At 47.8% G+C, this 12,428-nt stretch overlaps 2 protein-coding genes across 4 annotated transcripts; both read right to left on the minus strand.

Annotated features, from left to right (window-relative positions):
- Positions 1-619: 619 nt before the first annotated feature.
- On the minus strand, positions 620-5,049 carry mzt2b (mitotic spindle organizing protein 2B). 2 transcript variants are annotated; one of them, XM_035521453.1, is made up of 5 exons: positions 5,005-5,049; positions 4,472-4,687; positions 4,047-4,198; positions 2,833-2,976; positions 620-1,667 (listed from the first exon to the last, which is right to left on the minus strand). In XM_035521453.1, the coding sequence occupies exons 2-5, from the start codon at positions 4,666-4,668 to the stop codon at positions 1,516-1,518; spliced, it is 645 nt and encodes a 214-aa protein (XP_035377346.1). In that variant the 5' UTR covers positions 4,669-4,687; positions 5,005-5,049; the 3' UTR covers positions 620-1,515. The 2 variants fall into 2 exon arrangements, with proteins under 2 accessions (XP_035377346.1, XP_026851915.2); XM_026996114.2 differs by lacking the exons at positions 2,833-2,976; positions 5,005-5,049 and having other exon boundaries at positions 4,472-4,683.
- Positions 5,050-5,191: 142 nt separating this feature from the next.
- Positions 5,192-11,890, minus strand: zgc:193801 (uncharacterized protein LOC564476 homolog). 2 transcript variants are annotated; one of them, XR_004775494.1, is made up of 9 exons: positions 11,751-11,890; positions 10,039-10,237; positions 9,581-9,771; positions 8,851-9,027; positions 8,440-8,598; positions 8,039-8,173; positions 7,762-7,854; positions 6,682-7,214; positions 5,192-6,477 (listed from the first exon to the last, which is right to left on the minus strand). XR_004775494.1 is itself a non-coding variant. In XM_026996112.2 (8 exons), the coding sequence occupies exons 1-8, from the start codon at positions 11,763-11,765 to the stop codon at positions 6,762-6,764; spliced, it is 1,422 nt and encodes a 473-aa protein (XP_026851913.2). In that variant the 5' UTR covers positions 11,766-11,890; the 3' UTR covers positions 5,192-6,761. The 2 variants fall into 2 exon arrangements, 1 of the variants encoding a protein (XP_026851913.2); XM_026996112.2 differs by having other exon boundaries at positions 5,192-7,214.
- Between the last annotated feature and the right edge of the window lie 538 nt (positions 11,891-12,428).

Consider the following 12,428-nt stretch of genomic DNA (forward strand, 5'->3'; position numbering starts at 1 on the left):
GGGTGCGTCAGCATACACAGCGGACGTGCACACACACACACAAAGCTCCAGAAGGCCCAACGGACCCCACGTTCTGAGGTCCCAGAGAAGTCTCTGCTCTTCACACTGAGTAGTTTGACCCCCCCCCCCCTCCTCCCGGTCAACGAGAAGTTAGTATGGCCCGGCGAGCAGGAAGCTGCAACGACACAAAGCCCTGTGAAGACCAAGACCTCCGTCCTGTCAGTGCACTGGGACTAAACCAAAACGCAACCGAAAGGGTGCGCCTTTCACAACATTCCGGCCCACGCTGCGCGCTCACTAGGTTCACCTGCTCTATAGCTGCACATCCTATGGTGCCATACATTTCACACTCAATTCTAAGTTGTAATTGCCCACTGCTTACACTGCCACGTTACTCTGAAGCACAGGTTCTACGGGCTGAAGTGAGCTGCATGACTGAGTTTTGACCAAAAAGCAGGGTTTAGCTGGATGCTTTTAACACACATTTACACTGCCAGTTATCACATATTCTCATGAACGCGGCCTAATCTGACACGTCTCCAATAAGACATTTTACAATCTTTGATTAAATATAGTTTTTTTGCAATGCTGTGATTTCCAAAAGAGAGACACGCCCCGATTTATACACACACACACAAAAAAAAGCACATCTTTATTTAAACTTAGACAGGCTTGTCCAGAAAGAAACACATACAGGTCTGCCATACTCATCACAACAACTAAACTACAAAAACTCAGACAGGGGCAAGATAGGAGTGACTGATTTCAGGGGCACAAAATCCTCACAGGTGATTTTAAAAACTCATTAAAACAGAGTAATTTTAATTTTCACAAAGGCACAATCACATCTCTGTGAACAGCAGGTAAAAACAGTAAGTAAAGCCATAGAACAGGCCCATCTTGGCATGAAGCACTGTTCGTTCCCTACAAAATTGTCCTCCTAGGGGACTTCTCCTGGGGGGGTGACATTCACCCCCCTGCAGTGAACACAAGTGCCATCTCTGGCCAAGCCCTCCCTTGTATATCCCACAATTCTTTGCAAAACCCCCCAAATTTCCTGAAGTCAGAAGGCTATTGGAGGCTCATAGCTGGCACTTGCCCCAGGCGGTCCTTCACTCGAGTGTGGGAGATCTCTGTGGGAGGGGGCGGGGTCAAGACTTTAGGGCATTTAGATTTCATTTATCCAGCTGCCTGTATAGCTTCACCTGGATGGCATTTCTAGATTATTATTATTTTTTAAAAACAATCCAACTTTCAGTTTCCTGTTTAAACTTTAAAAGAAAGCTCAGATCCACATCAGATCAGATGGGTTTAAGAATTTGAGTGGAACAGGACATTATACACCAAAATCAGCTCTTGAATGGTGCACTTACATACATACACAAAAACAGGCAGGAGGGCACATTAGGAAAGAGACTGCTTAGAGGTCAGGTGGATTCCCAGTCCGGATAGTCTCTCTGCTCATCAGACTGACACAGGATCAGCTTCTACAGCTGCAGCGTCAGCAGGGGCGTTTCAGTTGGATGTGACCTGGGATGAGGAGCTGCTGCTGCCCGAGCTCTTGGTACTCTTCTGCCCCCTGGTGGCGCTGGCCTGCCGCGGCACCCGCTGGCTGGAGCCGTCACGGCCGGCCTTCTCCCCGTGACTGGCACCTGACTTGCTTCGGACTGTCCGGGCCCCCCACCCGGCACACACACACACACACACACACACACACACACACACACACAAAAACAGATTAAAAATTGTGCATATGGTGGAGTGCTAGTTGGAAGTAACTGATAGATCCCACATTCATTAGAGTCAACCGATGCACACTTTCTCCCTTACACATTCACTTCCGGTCTGTTTCACGATGACGTACGCCATGGTGACAGACACGATTGGACAGTTCTGCATCACGGAGCCGGACGTGCGCCGTGCACAGGACTTAAATCAGCCATGGCAGAGCGGGGCAGCTTCAAGGGCGAACGAAGGCTGTGGTGGCAGACCACAGAGGTGGAACAGGGCGCACACAGAGGAAACGACTGTGTTGAGCCACGGAGGCGCCCTGCTCACTCACAGTTCGGCTGTAATAAACATCAGGCCTACGTCACACTGACGCGGGTGGGCAAAATCCAGAACCTCCGCCTGCCGTTGAGCAGCCCTGGATTACGTGCACCCGTCATCTAGACGGTGCTGACCGGACTAGCAATGCAGAAACGTTAATTAGCACGGCCTTGTTTTGCCTAATGCCAACTGCTCCCCGTTAGCGCTCATTTATTATTAGCAGCATTGGCATTAAAGGTGACGTCCTTCTTTAAGTTGGAGGAACGGAGACGTGCCGGCAAGGCGCGCAACAGGCGGTTAGCTGGAGGATCACAGAGCAGGCAGGGGACGGCCGGGGTAAAAGCGGAGCCGTCGCCCGAGCCCACCGTTTCCGACGCCGGCCGTCTCGTGGTGATGGCCGGCTGGCTTCTGCAAACGCAAGGTGGCTCTGTTGTTCAAAGGCAACAGCTCAAAACACACAGGCAAGCGATTCACAGCCGGCATGGCGAATCCAAAAGACATTTATGGATGAATTAATGTGATGATGAACAGAGAAAAAAAGCCAAGGCGCTGCCATCCGAGCACTCGCGTGATCTTTCTGGGCAAACCGAACACAACTTTATTTAATGGGCTAAGGAAGGTCCACTTTAGACATGGTCTGAAGCAATGGGAGGGAGGTTTCCAGAGCATGCACCAAGAGCTGAGACAGGAAGACGGAGATCATAAGACAGAGAGCGAGAGATCAACGTGAAGACCTTGAGGTGATGGAGGACTGAAAGAACAGAAGAGAGTGGAAGGGAAGACCTTGAGAGAGAGTGGAGCTCTGGTCACCAGGGCTGTAGAGCACTATCTTAGCCCCTCCCCTCTGAGGGCGGGCAGCGGGGCCAGCAGGCGGGGCCTGAGGGGTCGATTTTTTAGTGCTCTTGTCTGAGACCCCAGAATCCTCTTCTTCAGGACGTTTCACACACGTACGCACAAATATACACACGCCACAAAAAAAGAAAAAAAGAGAAAGACATTAACACAGGAGTGTCTATTTCAGTTCCCCAACAAGCATTTCTCCAAACGACGATGCTGCGTCATCGTGCGCATGCAGGTTTCCATGGCGTCCACATCCATTACAGGAAGTGGGCTTTAAATCATAGTCTGCCTGCATCAGGATTAAACAGCCAAAATGATTCTCCATAACTCCAAAAATGACATTTTTATATTTCGGTTTTAGACACCTCCTTGCCCCATGTGAGAAAGACAAACACATTTCACATTAATGTGAACTAATTTTACAGGCTGTCTGTGTGTTCCACACCTGCATGACTCGTTATAATACAACAGCTTTGTTTTTACAAACATCAAACATTCTGAACAAGCCTTGGTGCTGTCTGCATTGTGCATCAAGGACAAACACTGGCTAAATCTGCACGTCTACGGCGCCATCCAGTGGTCACAGGCTTAGACAGCCCAAACCCTAAAGCATTATATTGCGCAGCGCCCAAGACGCAATTGCTGACCATAAATTTGTGAAACTAAAATAATATTCAGGATCTAAACTAGGCTGTGGTGACAGTTAAATTAATTTTATTTTAATAATCCCCGTTCCAGCACATCCGCACGGCATATATAACACCGCGTGAAAGCTGAAGCTTTATAAGTGCTGCTTTTACTTCGCCTGATCCACTGTGCACGTGAGCTGGGCATCCTTCTTGTATGCACACTGCTTATTTCAGCGAGACCAAAACCCTTTAGTGTGAAGAAAGAATGGACACAGATCAGTAATCAGCACCTGTGTACATAAAGTATCAATGGATTTGATCTAGTCTGATCTAGAATCTGCTCTCTAAGTCCAGATGCAAATACTCCAAAAAAAGAAAATATGATTTAATAAAACGATTGAATAAAACTCTAGTTTTATTCATATGGATGTAGAGCTGTCTCGTGTTTACGGGGCTGCCACAAACAGACCTCAGATCAGCGGAAAAGCTGTATGAGCACTGGGCTACTAAATGGTGACCCTGACTGACCTCTGGCTTCTGAGGGGGCTGTGGCAGAGTGTGATGCTGTCGACATGTCAGCCGCGGCTGTGTCGGAGATCCGCTGGCCTGCACACATCGCCTTGAGGGTCTGGAAGACAGCCAGAGGTGCCACGTTCATCTTCAAGAGGTCCACGATAATTCTGCCAGACCAGAATAAACGGTTTAATGGTCTCTCTCCCTCTCCCTCTCACACACACGTCTGTGGGCTCTGTGGTGAATCAAGCAGTTCACACACACATGATTCAAATACACTCAAAATAATTCAGGGCACGAACGTGTTTTTAATGTTGCAAAGCATATCAATTTTTCCCCCTGCTTTTTCGCCTATAAAACTGCAGCCTTTAACCAACCAAACAAAGCCGCTTAGGGCAGGACCATGCACCTGGGTGGTGTCCTGGAGGAGAGCGACTCACTTAAAGACCTCCTGGTCCATAACGATCCCCGCTGCCTGAGTCAGCTCGAACAGCTCCGTCTCCTCCGCGTTCAGCACCTTCTTCTTCTTCAGGCTGTATTTCTGCACGGTGCCGCTGACGGCGGCGCCCAGCGAGGGCGAGTCCGGGGCGGGCGGCCCCGTCCCGGCCTGCGCGGCGTGCGTCGTCGTCGTCGTCATGAGTCGAGGTGGCTGCGGACTGACAGACGCCGACCGTCAGCGGCGTTTCCCTCACACGTTTGGCTTTATAATGCCGCCCCACGTTACGTTAGCTTAGCGACAGATAAAACCATAACCGCGATGTGACCAGTTGTTATGGGCAGCGGCTCAGAAACGCACCTCACCCTGGGTTTGCGTGTTAGCTAACAGCTAGCTGTTCTGCGAGCTGGTAGCTTAGCTTCTTAGCTCGCTTGTAAGGACAAGAAGCTAAAATAGCCATTTCTTACTTTTAGCATGTGACGGTAACTTAAATATAGTAAATTAAGGTCCAAAAAACGGCGAAATCGTGATACTCACACTAGACGGGGAACCCGCTTACACCAAACGAACTCTTGCTCCCTTTTTTTTGTCAGCAAATTGAATTGTGAGGGGGAAAGAAAACCTACTGCCACCTACTGGTCTGAAGAGACACATAGCACGACATCCGCTGCGACATACTGTACAGCTCATCGGCTATGAAGAAACTATAGGACAACTTCAGCAATATCGGAGAGAGTCTGATTTTAAATTTATTTCAATCTGACACATAAGAATGTATTCTGGCCGCAGTCCTTTAAATTAGTTTGCAACGATGTGTTGTATAGTGAATTTAAGGCAATATAATGACAATAGCTTTGCGATTCACAGATTTGCAGTCCTATACAAACATTTCCTGGTTTAATAAATCCTTAATTTCATTCTACATCTCTTAATATACAGAACCATTAAGCATTCATCTTTAGTGTAAGCCAGTCCATGCTTAAAGAGAACAGTGTTTGTGTCTGCTTGCACTTGGGAGAAAGAGAGAGCGCCTCATTTTATAAACCCAGTTTACCCTTTTACAGATGGAGTATTTGTACATTAGTCCTGCTGGTTATGCTCTGTTTCTGTCCAAAACATTCATGTGTAAATGCAATTAGCTTTGTCAGAAAATTAAATGGTAAGGGACCTTATTTCAAAAAATAATAATAATTTAACAAATAATTCCCCACAGCACCCCTCCTACTTGAAGCTTTCCCATGACTACATCATGGACCTATACAAACCTATATATAGCTGTGTTGAGACACTTCTGTCTCAATTTAGATTTTTTCATAAATATCTGACTGTGTATGTGTGCATGGACAGGCTGCCATCTTGATCGTAAACCCCCGTAACAGTAACAAGCCAACGTGTGATGACATAATCTAACAACCATCGGCTGATGGAACAATGTTCAGTAATGTCAGCAGATTCTACGCTGCTGTCAACCATCATCCTCTCACACACGCACGTGCTACCATTTCCATGATGTTCTATGAATCATTCATTTAATAAATCTAGATCTAGTACATAAGGTTTTCCTAGTCCTATGTCCGTTCTGGTCATCATGTAGTGCGTAACATAATGCACATGTAATGAATGTGTTCCTAACCAGCCCAGTAAGAACAAAAACAGCATGTCCAGAGACAGTGAGTCGTTAAGGGACTCCGCTGAGCTCTTTGTCTTTACTCTTCACTAATGTGTGAACATACACACACCTGGTCCTCTCCCCTTCCTGTCTGACTCTGAATGCCATTTTAGTGTTCCTGCAGTGTCCATTAATCCCGGGACCCATACGGAAGAACACGTGATATTGACCGCTTCACCCTTGTAAGTCACTGCACATCGTTGCGTTCTGCATGTTACGCTCCCGACAGCGTGACGCACTACTTGCACGGCAAGCGAGATGCCCTCGGTTTAACGGCTCGCCGCCTCGCGGTGGTGTCGCTGGTTGAGACGATGGGACGATGGGACCATGGGAATCCCATACTAAAAAAAAAAAAAAGGGATCCAGATCAGACAGAGAGGAAAAAACAAAAACAAAGACAAAAACTTCCGGGTAGCTCCAGGAAAAAGCTCAGACAGCTTTCAGGAATATGAAACTGAAAAGAAATACGTGAAAGCCTGAATACAGCTGTCTGAAGCCCAGAGTTGCCTTAGTGACACAGAGCCAGCGGGAAGCAGATCACTTACGGAATTCTCTACAGAACCATTCAGGAATTCTGTACAGAACTATTCCCTATTCAGATATGGTTTCTAAAGCCCGGGTAGCATCAGCTAACACGTGGGACTTTGGCTTCACTCGTCCCTCCGCCGCTGTCCACGGCGCCGCGTTTCCGAGACGTCGGAGACGCTTCCTGCTGGGGCTCCAGGTCCGGGGAGGCGGAGTCCGTAAGGGGTGTGTCGGAGGCGGGGCTCTCCAGTTCAGCCAGTGTGTCTACCCGCGTGGGTTCAAACTCCACCATCTGCCCCCTCGGCTCGTCCTGCTCAGGCTGCAGCTGCACGTCGATGAGCTCCAGTCCTGACGGAGCGCCCCCCATCTCCCCCTCTCCCTCCTCTTCCTGCTCCTCCATTCGGGCCTGCGGCCGGTCCCGGCTGGTCACGTGCTCGAGCGCCCCCGTGTGGCCGTTGAGGGGCACGGCGCTGGCCTGGGAGAGGAGCTCCTGCCTGACGGAGGCCAGCTGAGCTTGTAGTAGCTCTTTATGCTGAGACTGCAAAGTCTCCATCTACAACACAAGAGCCAAGACAGACTGGCCATCAGTCAGCACGTCAACCACTGAAACTAAACGTTACAGCCATGCGAGCCAACAGCTAAATAGGACGACAGTGAGGCGGCCACAGATCTGAGATCTGTGCAGGCTGCAGGGATCTGGGGGGGAAATGATCTAAAATCACGGTTTTTCTGATCAATACTGCAATTAGAGTTTATGTTCGAGAAATTGAGTTCCAAGTGTGTATTTATGGTTAACACAGTCAAATGTCCACAAACATAAGACAACATAAGACTGTTCCTATATGAAAGGCATAAGAAGAAATAATGCAGTTGCTACAGTTTATTTAAAATCATCACTAATTCAGAACAACTGAAAACAAAGCTAAGAATCTCAACAATGATATTGTGTCATTAAAATGACAGCGTTTGAAAAAAACTTCACATATGCTGCCGATGAACTATGCAGCCATAATGGTAATTGAGCATTTGACGATTCGGCTCTGCCCGGAGAGACCAGGGCTAGAGAACAGTGACGCGCTACAGAGGATGACACCCCTCACCAGTGTGGCCAGCCTCTGCTGGCTGTGCTCTGGGCTCTGGTACACCTGCAGCTCTTCAAACATCTTCACATTGGACTGGACCAGACTGGCGACCTTCACAAGGCGGGACAGGCAGACGAGAGGGCACAGAGGGGAAGAGCAATGACCACAGCTGCTGAGAAACCTTCCGGCACAGAGGCACACTCACACTCAACAAAATTCACAGAAAAAAAAAACAGTACAGGGAACAAAAACCACCACCACAGACACAGACACACAGAGACACAGAGACACACACCTGTTCTCTGAGCTGTTTTATTTCAGCCCGTAGAGTCTTCTCCATGCTGTCCTTCTCCTGGTGCAGAGCGCCAATCTGCTGACTCAGTTCAATGAGGCGCTTCTGAAGCAGCGTCTGCTCCAGACTCTCCTCACCCTAGAACACCACACTACGGTCAGAGAAGCAGCCATGCAGCTCTGCTCCTCAGTGCCTCAACTACAAACCACACACAACCCCACACCCAGACCGTAGCATTAGCTCGTTCGGGTGTGTTCAGGTTGGACTGGAGCGAAGCTCTGCAGGGTGGTGGATCTGTAAGGCTGGACACAGGCACGCCTGATCTAGCCCGACAAAGCTTTCAGCAGCAACGTGAAACAAAACCACATCATGATTTGTATTGGCTTTGTGCATTTAACACGGACCTGTTCAGTGAGGATGCCCGTGGCCTCGTCGTAGATCAAGCTCCCCGTGTGGCCCTCAGGGTCCATCAGAACCAGGGTTTGGGTTTGCTCTGGTGCATGCTGGGAGGAGCCCACCTCCTCCTCAGCACCCAGGGGAATGCCGTTACTCTCACCTTCTTCCTTCAAAACACACCCACACCCACACACCCAAACAGACAGACAGACAAAAAGCAGTCGCCTTGTCAGACTCTAGCACTAGCTAAACAGAAAAACAGAATAATGTTTTAGAACACACAAACTACTACTTTTACACAAGACGGACTTACAAGTCCTCTATGCACAATCAACGTGGAACTGTAGCCTACTTCATTAAGCAGGTCTGTGAAACACTAATCCACCCATCTACATCCAAACCGGTTCGGGCGTGCCGACCTTGGGTTCGACGGCGAGTAAGGAGGCGGCCTCGGGGTCAGAGGCGGTGGTCAGGAGCGACTGGGCGATGACGGAGCCCGCAGCAGCTGGCCCAGAGCCCACGCTCACGGCCAGCCCACTGTACGCCCTCTCATGAGCCTCTGCACTGCCGCTGTAATACTGCCTGCAGTTCACGTCCTGGGGAAAAACACACACACACGCATGCGCGCCTGGCTTCATTAAGTTACAGTTTTCCAACATAGTGCATGTTGTGCTCAAAGTTCTGATGCTTTTCTGCAAAGAGGACCAACAAAGACAGGATGCAATGGCCACCCTGCTCCACACATACAAATAAATGAATAAAATATCAGAACATTTATGGCATTTAGCTGACGCTTTTATCCAAAACGACTTACAGTTATGACTGAGTACAACTTGAGCAATTGAGGGTTAAGGGTCTTGCTCGGGGGCCCAACAGTGGCAACCTGGCAGTGGTGGGACTTGAACCACAAGTCAAGAACCTCAACCACTGAGCTACCAAAATAAAAGAACTGGCATTAGACTTCCCTTCCTTCTGGCTCCATGACCCTTCATGACCCTTTAGTGCTTGTACCCTTCAAGTGTATTTTATAAATAAATAATAAAATGGCATAAAACCATCCACAGCGATTCTTCCACTCATGATCATCGCGGTGCTGGAGCTCCGCCCACCCTTCCTGCCCGCGCCAGGCGTCCCGTCAGACGTGCGCACCTGCGTGACCTGGATCTGGAAGGTGGTGTGCGGGTTGCGGAAGTGCGTCCTGTAGTGCTTGACGGCCTCGTCCCTGCGGTTGAAGCCGTTCCTGCAGCGGTAGCAGTGCCAGTGTGCGCCTTTGAAGCGCTTCTCTCCTTTAATGGTGCCCACGATCTCACAGTGGTTACAGCAGCGCAGCACCTTCAGACCTGCGGGCATCAGGGGGAGGGGCGGAGGGAGGAGTGACCCTCACCTTCATATGGGGTCACAGCAGTGACCTCAGCCTTTCAGAGCAAGGTCACAGACTAAAATGAGCAAAGCACGAATACAAATCCAGCAAACGGCCACGCGACCTGCCCGATTCACTGACCCGAGATCAATTGCAGATACTAAATCAACACTGAACAGAGCCACTGGCACATTCATGGCAGATCGCATCACCACTGCCTCATCACTACTGTTCACTTTGGCCTCACCTGCGAAGTCGATGCCCTTGTCGACGTGCTTGATGCGGAAGTGTGCCCTGAGTATGATGGGGTCCTGGTAGGCCTCGCCCACCGTGCACAGCGGGCAGTGCATGTGCACGCCCTTGTCACGCGCGTCACACTTATCGTCCTGGCACAGAACCGGTGTGTATGTGTGCTCTGTACCCCTGATCCGGACCGACGGGTGAGCCTGGGAACAACCGGGGCAAAAACAGGGGCAGTTTTGCCTGATCAGCAATTTGTGAATGTGGATACAAATGAAACGTGATCTTACAAAACACAACATACATGATGTTAATTCTAGTTAGAACAATAAAACAGTCCATGGAAGTACCACATCACACTGTAATAATTGCTCTGTTATGCCACATCACAACTCCAATATATAGCAATACAGTCACAATACCACAGGCTGTACATTGCAATAAGCTCTATTTAACAGTTACAGTTCTACATCTCTTAAGCACTTAATTAAAATCAAACTTAATAATTACGTTGCCCAGTCAACATTGTCCCTACATCTATGTTGACTGCGACAAAGGCGAATCAGTGACTCTGCCTTATTACAGCATCCTGAATTTAGTTTGAATAATATCGCACCACTGTGGTCTATACGCGTATAGCAGGTGCTTTACTATCTAGAGTGGGTAGCTAAAAAGGATTTAATGCCATTGTGCTGATTACTTCAGAAAAATAATCACCCAAATAACTAAAACTTGCAGATTTACCAAACACAAGTATCTGATTATTTGCAAACAGTACTGTTCCAAAGGACAGGCCAGTTACTTTCAGCAGGTAGAGAAGACACATGCTATTAGCATGTACTGCTGCTGTGCTCCCTTCATTGGCTTCCAATAGTTGCCTGCATCAGATTTAAAACCTTGATGCTCGTCTACAAAGCCAAAAATAGACCAGCTCCTCCATATATGATGTCTGTGGTCAAAGCCCGATCCGTACCTCGAGTACTTTGAACCCCACGTACAGTTCAGGTTGAAACACCATGCTTCAAGTCTCATGGAAGACAAGCATGGAGACGATTCTCTGTCCTGCTCCCAGATGGTGGCACCAACTTCCTCTGGCTGTCGGGACAGACTGAGTCCCTTGCAGACTGAAGACCCGTCTATTTATGAAATATTTAAATGACCACTGACCCGGCACCTATGTCGAGTAACAGTCTCTAGTACTTATTGTAGGGTATGGTTTGTTATTGCACTTGTCGTTGTCTGATGTAGAGCTTATACGTGTTTTGTACTTCTAGGCATCAGCAGTGAGCCCTGTATTTCTATAGTATTATAGATCATTGGTATCTGGGACTCTAACCTACTGTACTATACTAGGATGTATTCTATGAATAAATGACCAAGCGCTTTTGTAAGTCGCTCTGGATAAGAGCGTCTGCCAAATGCCGTAAATGTAAACGCAATTAGCTAGCTATAGACTGGCTAGCTACTTTAACTGGAACTACCATAGACTATGTCGTTACTGCTCTAGCTAGCTACGCAGCCAAAAAACTGAGCCTAACAAATGCAGCCACAAATTGCGCCTACAATTCTGAACGTACGCAAATTGCGGAAGCTGTACTGCGCTACACACACACACTGGTTATGAAGACAGCTGTGTTATGCTAACTTAGCTAACCTAGCGACTGAACTAACCTAGCTAGCTCACAAAAACACGAACGTCAAGGATGTAGGTTTACTCACGACAAACGCGGCCATCCTCGGAGTAATTATACCCGCGAAGTTCAAACACTGCTGGCTAGCGGCTTTTTTGATGCAGTTTTAATCTGTGAAACATTTTAAACCGGTTGTGTTGTTCGTCACACGCTTGTGTACACGCATCCTCCTGCGCTGTCAGGCTGAGACACACCGAGTCACACGCCGTTGTAAGAATTCAACGCGTTTGAGACTCATTGGCTGAAATTGAAACATGAATGTAGGTTGACCAATCAGAATGCGAAACGTTCAGTCAACAATGTACTCCCGTGGGGCTACACTTATGATAGCAGAATATGAACATATATTACTCATCAGGTGTGTGTGTGTAAAAAACAACAACAAAAAAAGCGACCTTGAGTTTGAGAAATGCACTATATAAATGCAACCAATAATAATAATAATAATAATAATAATAATAATAATAATAATAATAATATATTACTGGTCTACACAGTCACATTTACTACAGCAGACATTCTTGGTCTGGCTTAAGCTTCCCTGCTTCTATTATATGTTTTAGTTTACTGTATCTAAATCATTACATAATAAATTGTAGCCTGCACCCAGTAATAGGAGGGATAAAAAACAGACTATTTCCTCATTGTGGTTTCTAACTATGACTTGTGATCACTTTGATACTTATGATACTGAATTTAGCGTAGC

This window comes from Electrophorus electricus, chromosome 22 (genome assembly GCF_013358815.1).
Source record: "Electrophorus electricus isolate fEleEle1 chromosome 22, fEleEle1.pri, whole genome shotgun sequence".
In the NCBI taxonomy this organism is placed as follows: Eukaryota; Metazoa; Chordata; class Actinopteri; order Gymnotiformes; family Gymnotidae; genus Electrophorus; species Electrophorus electricus.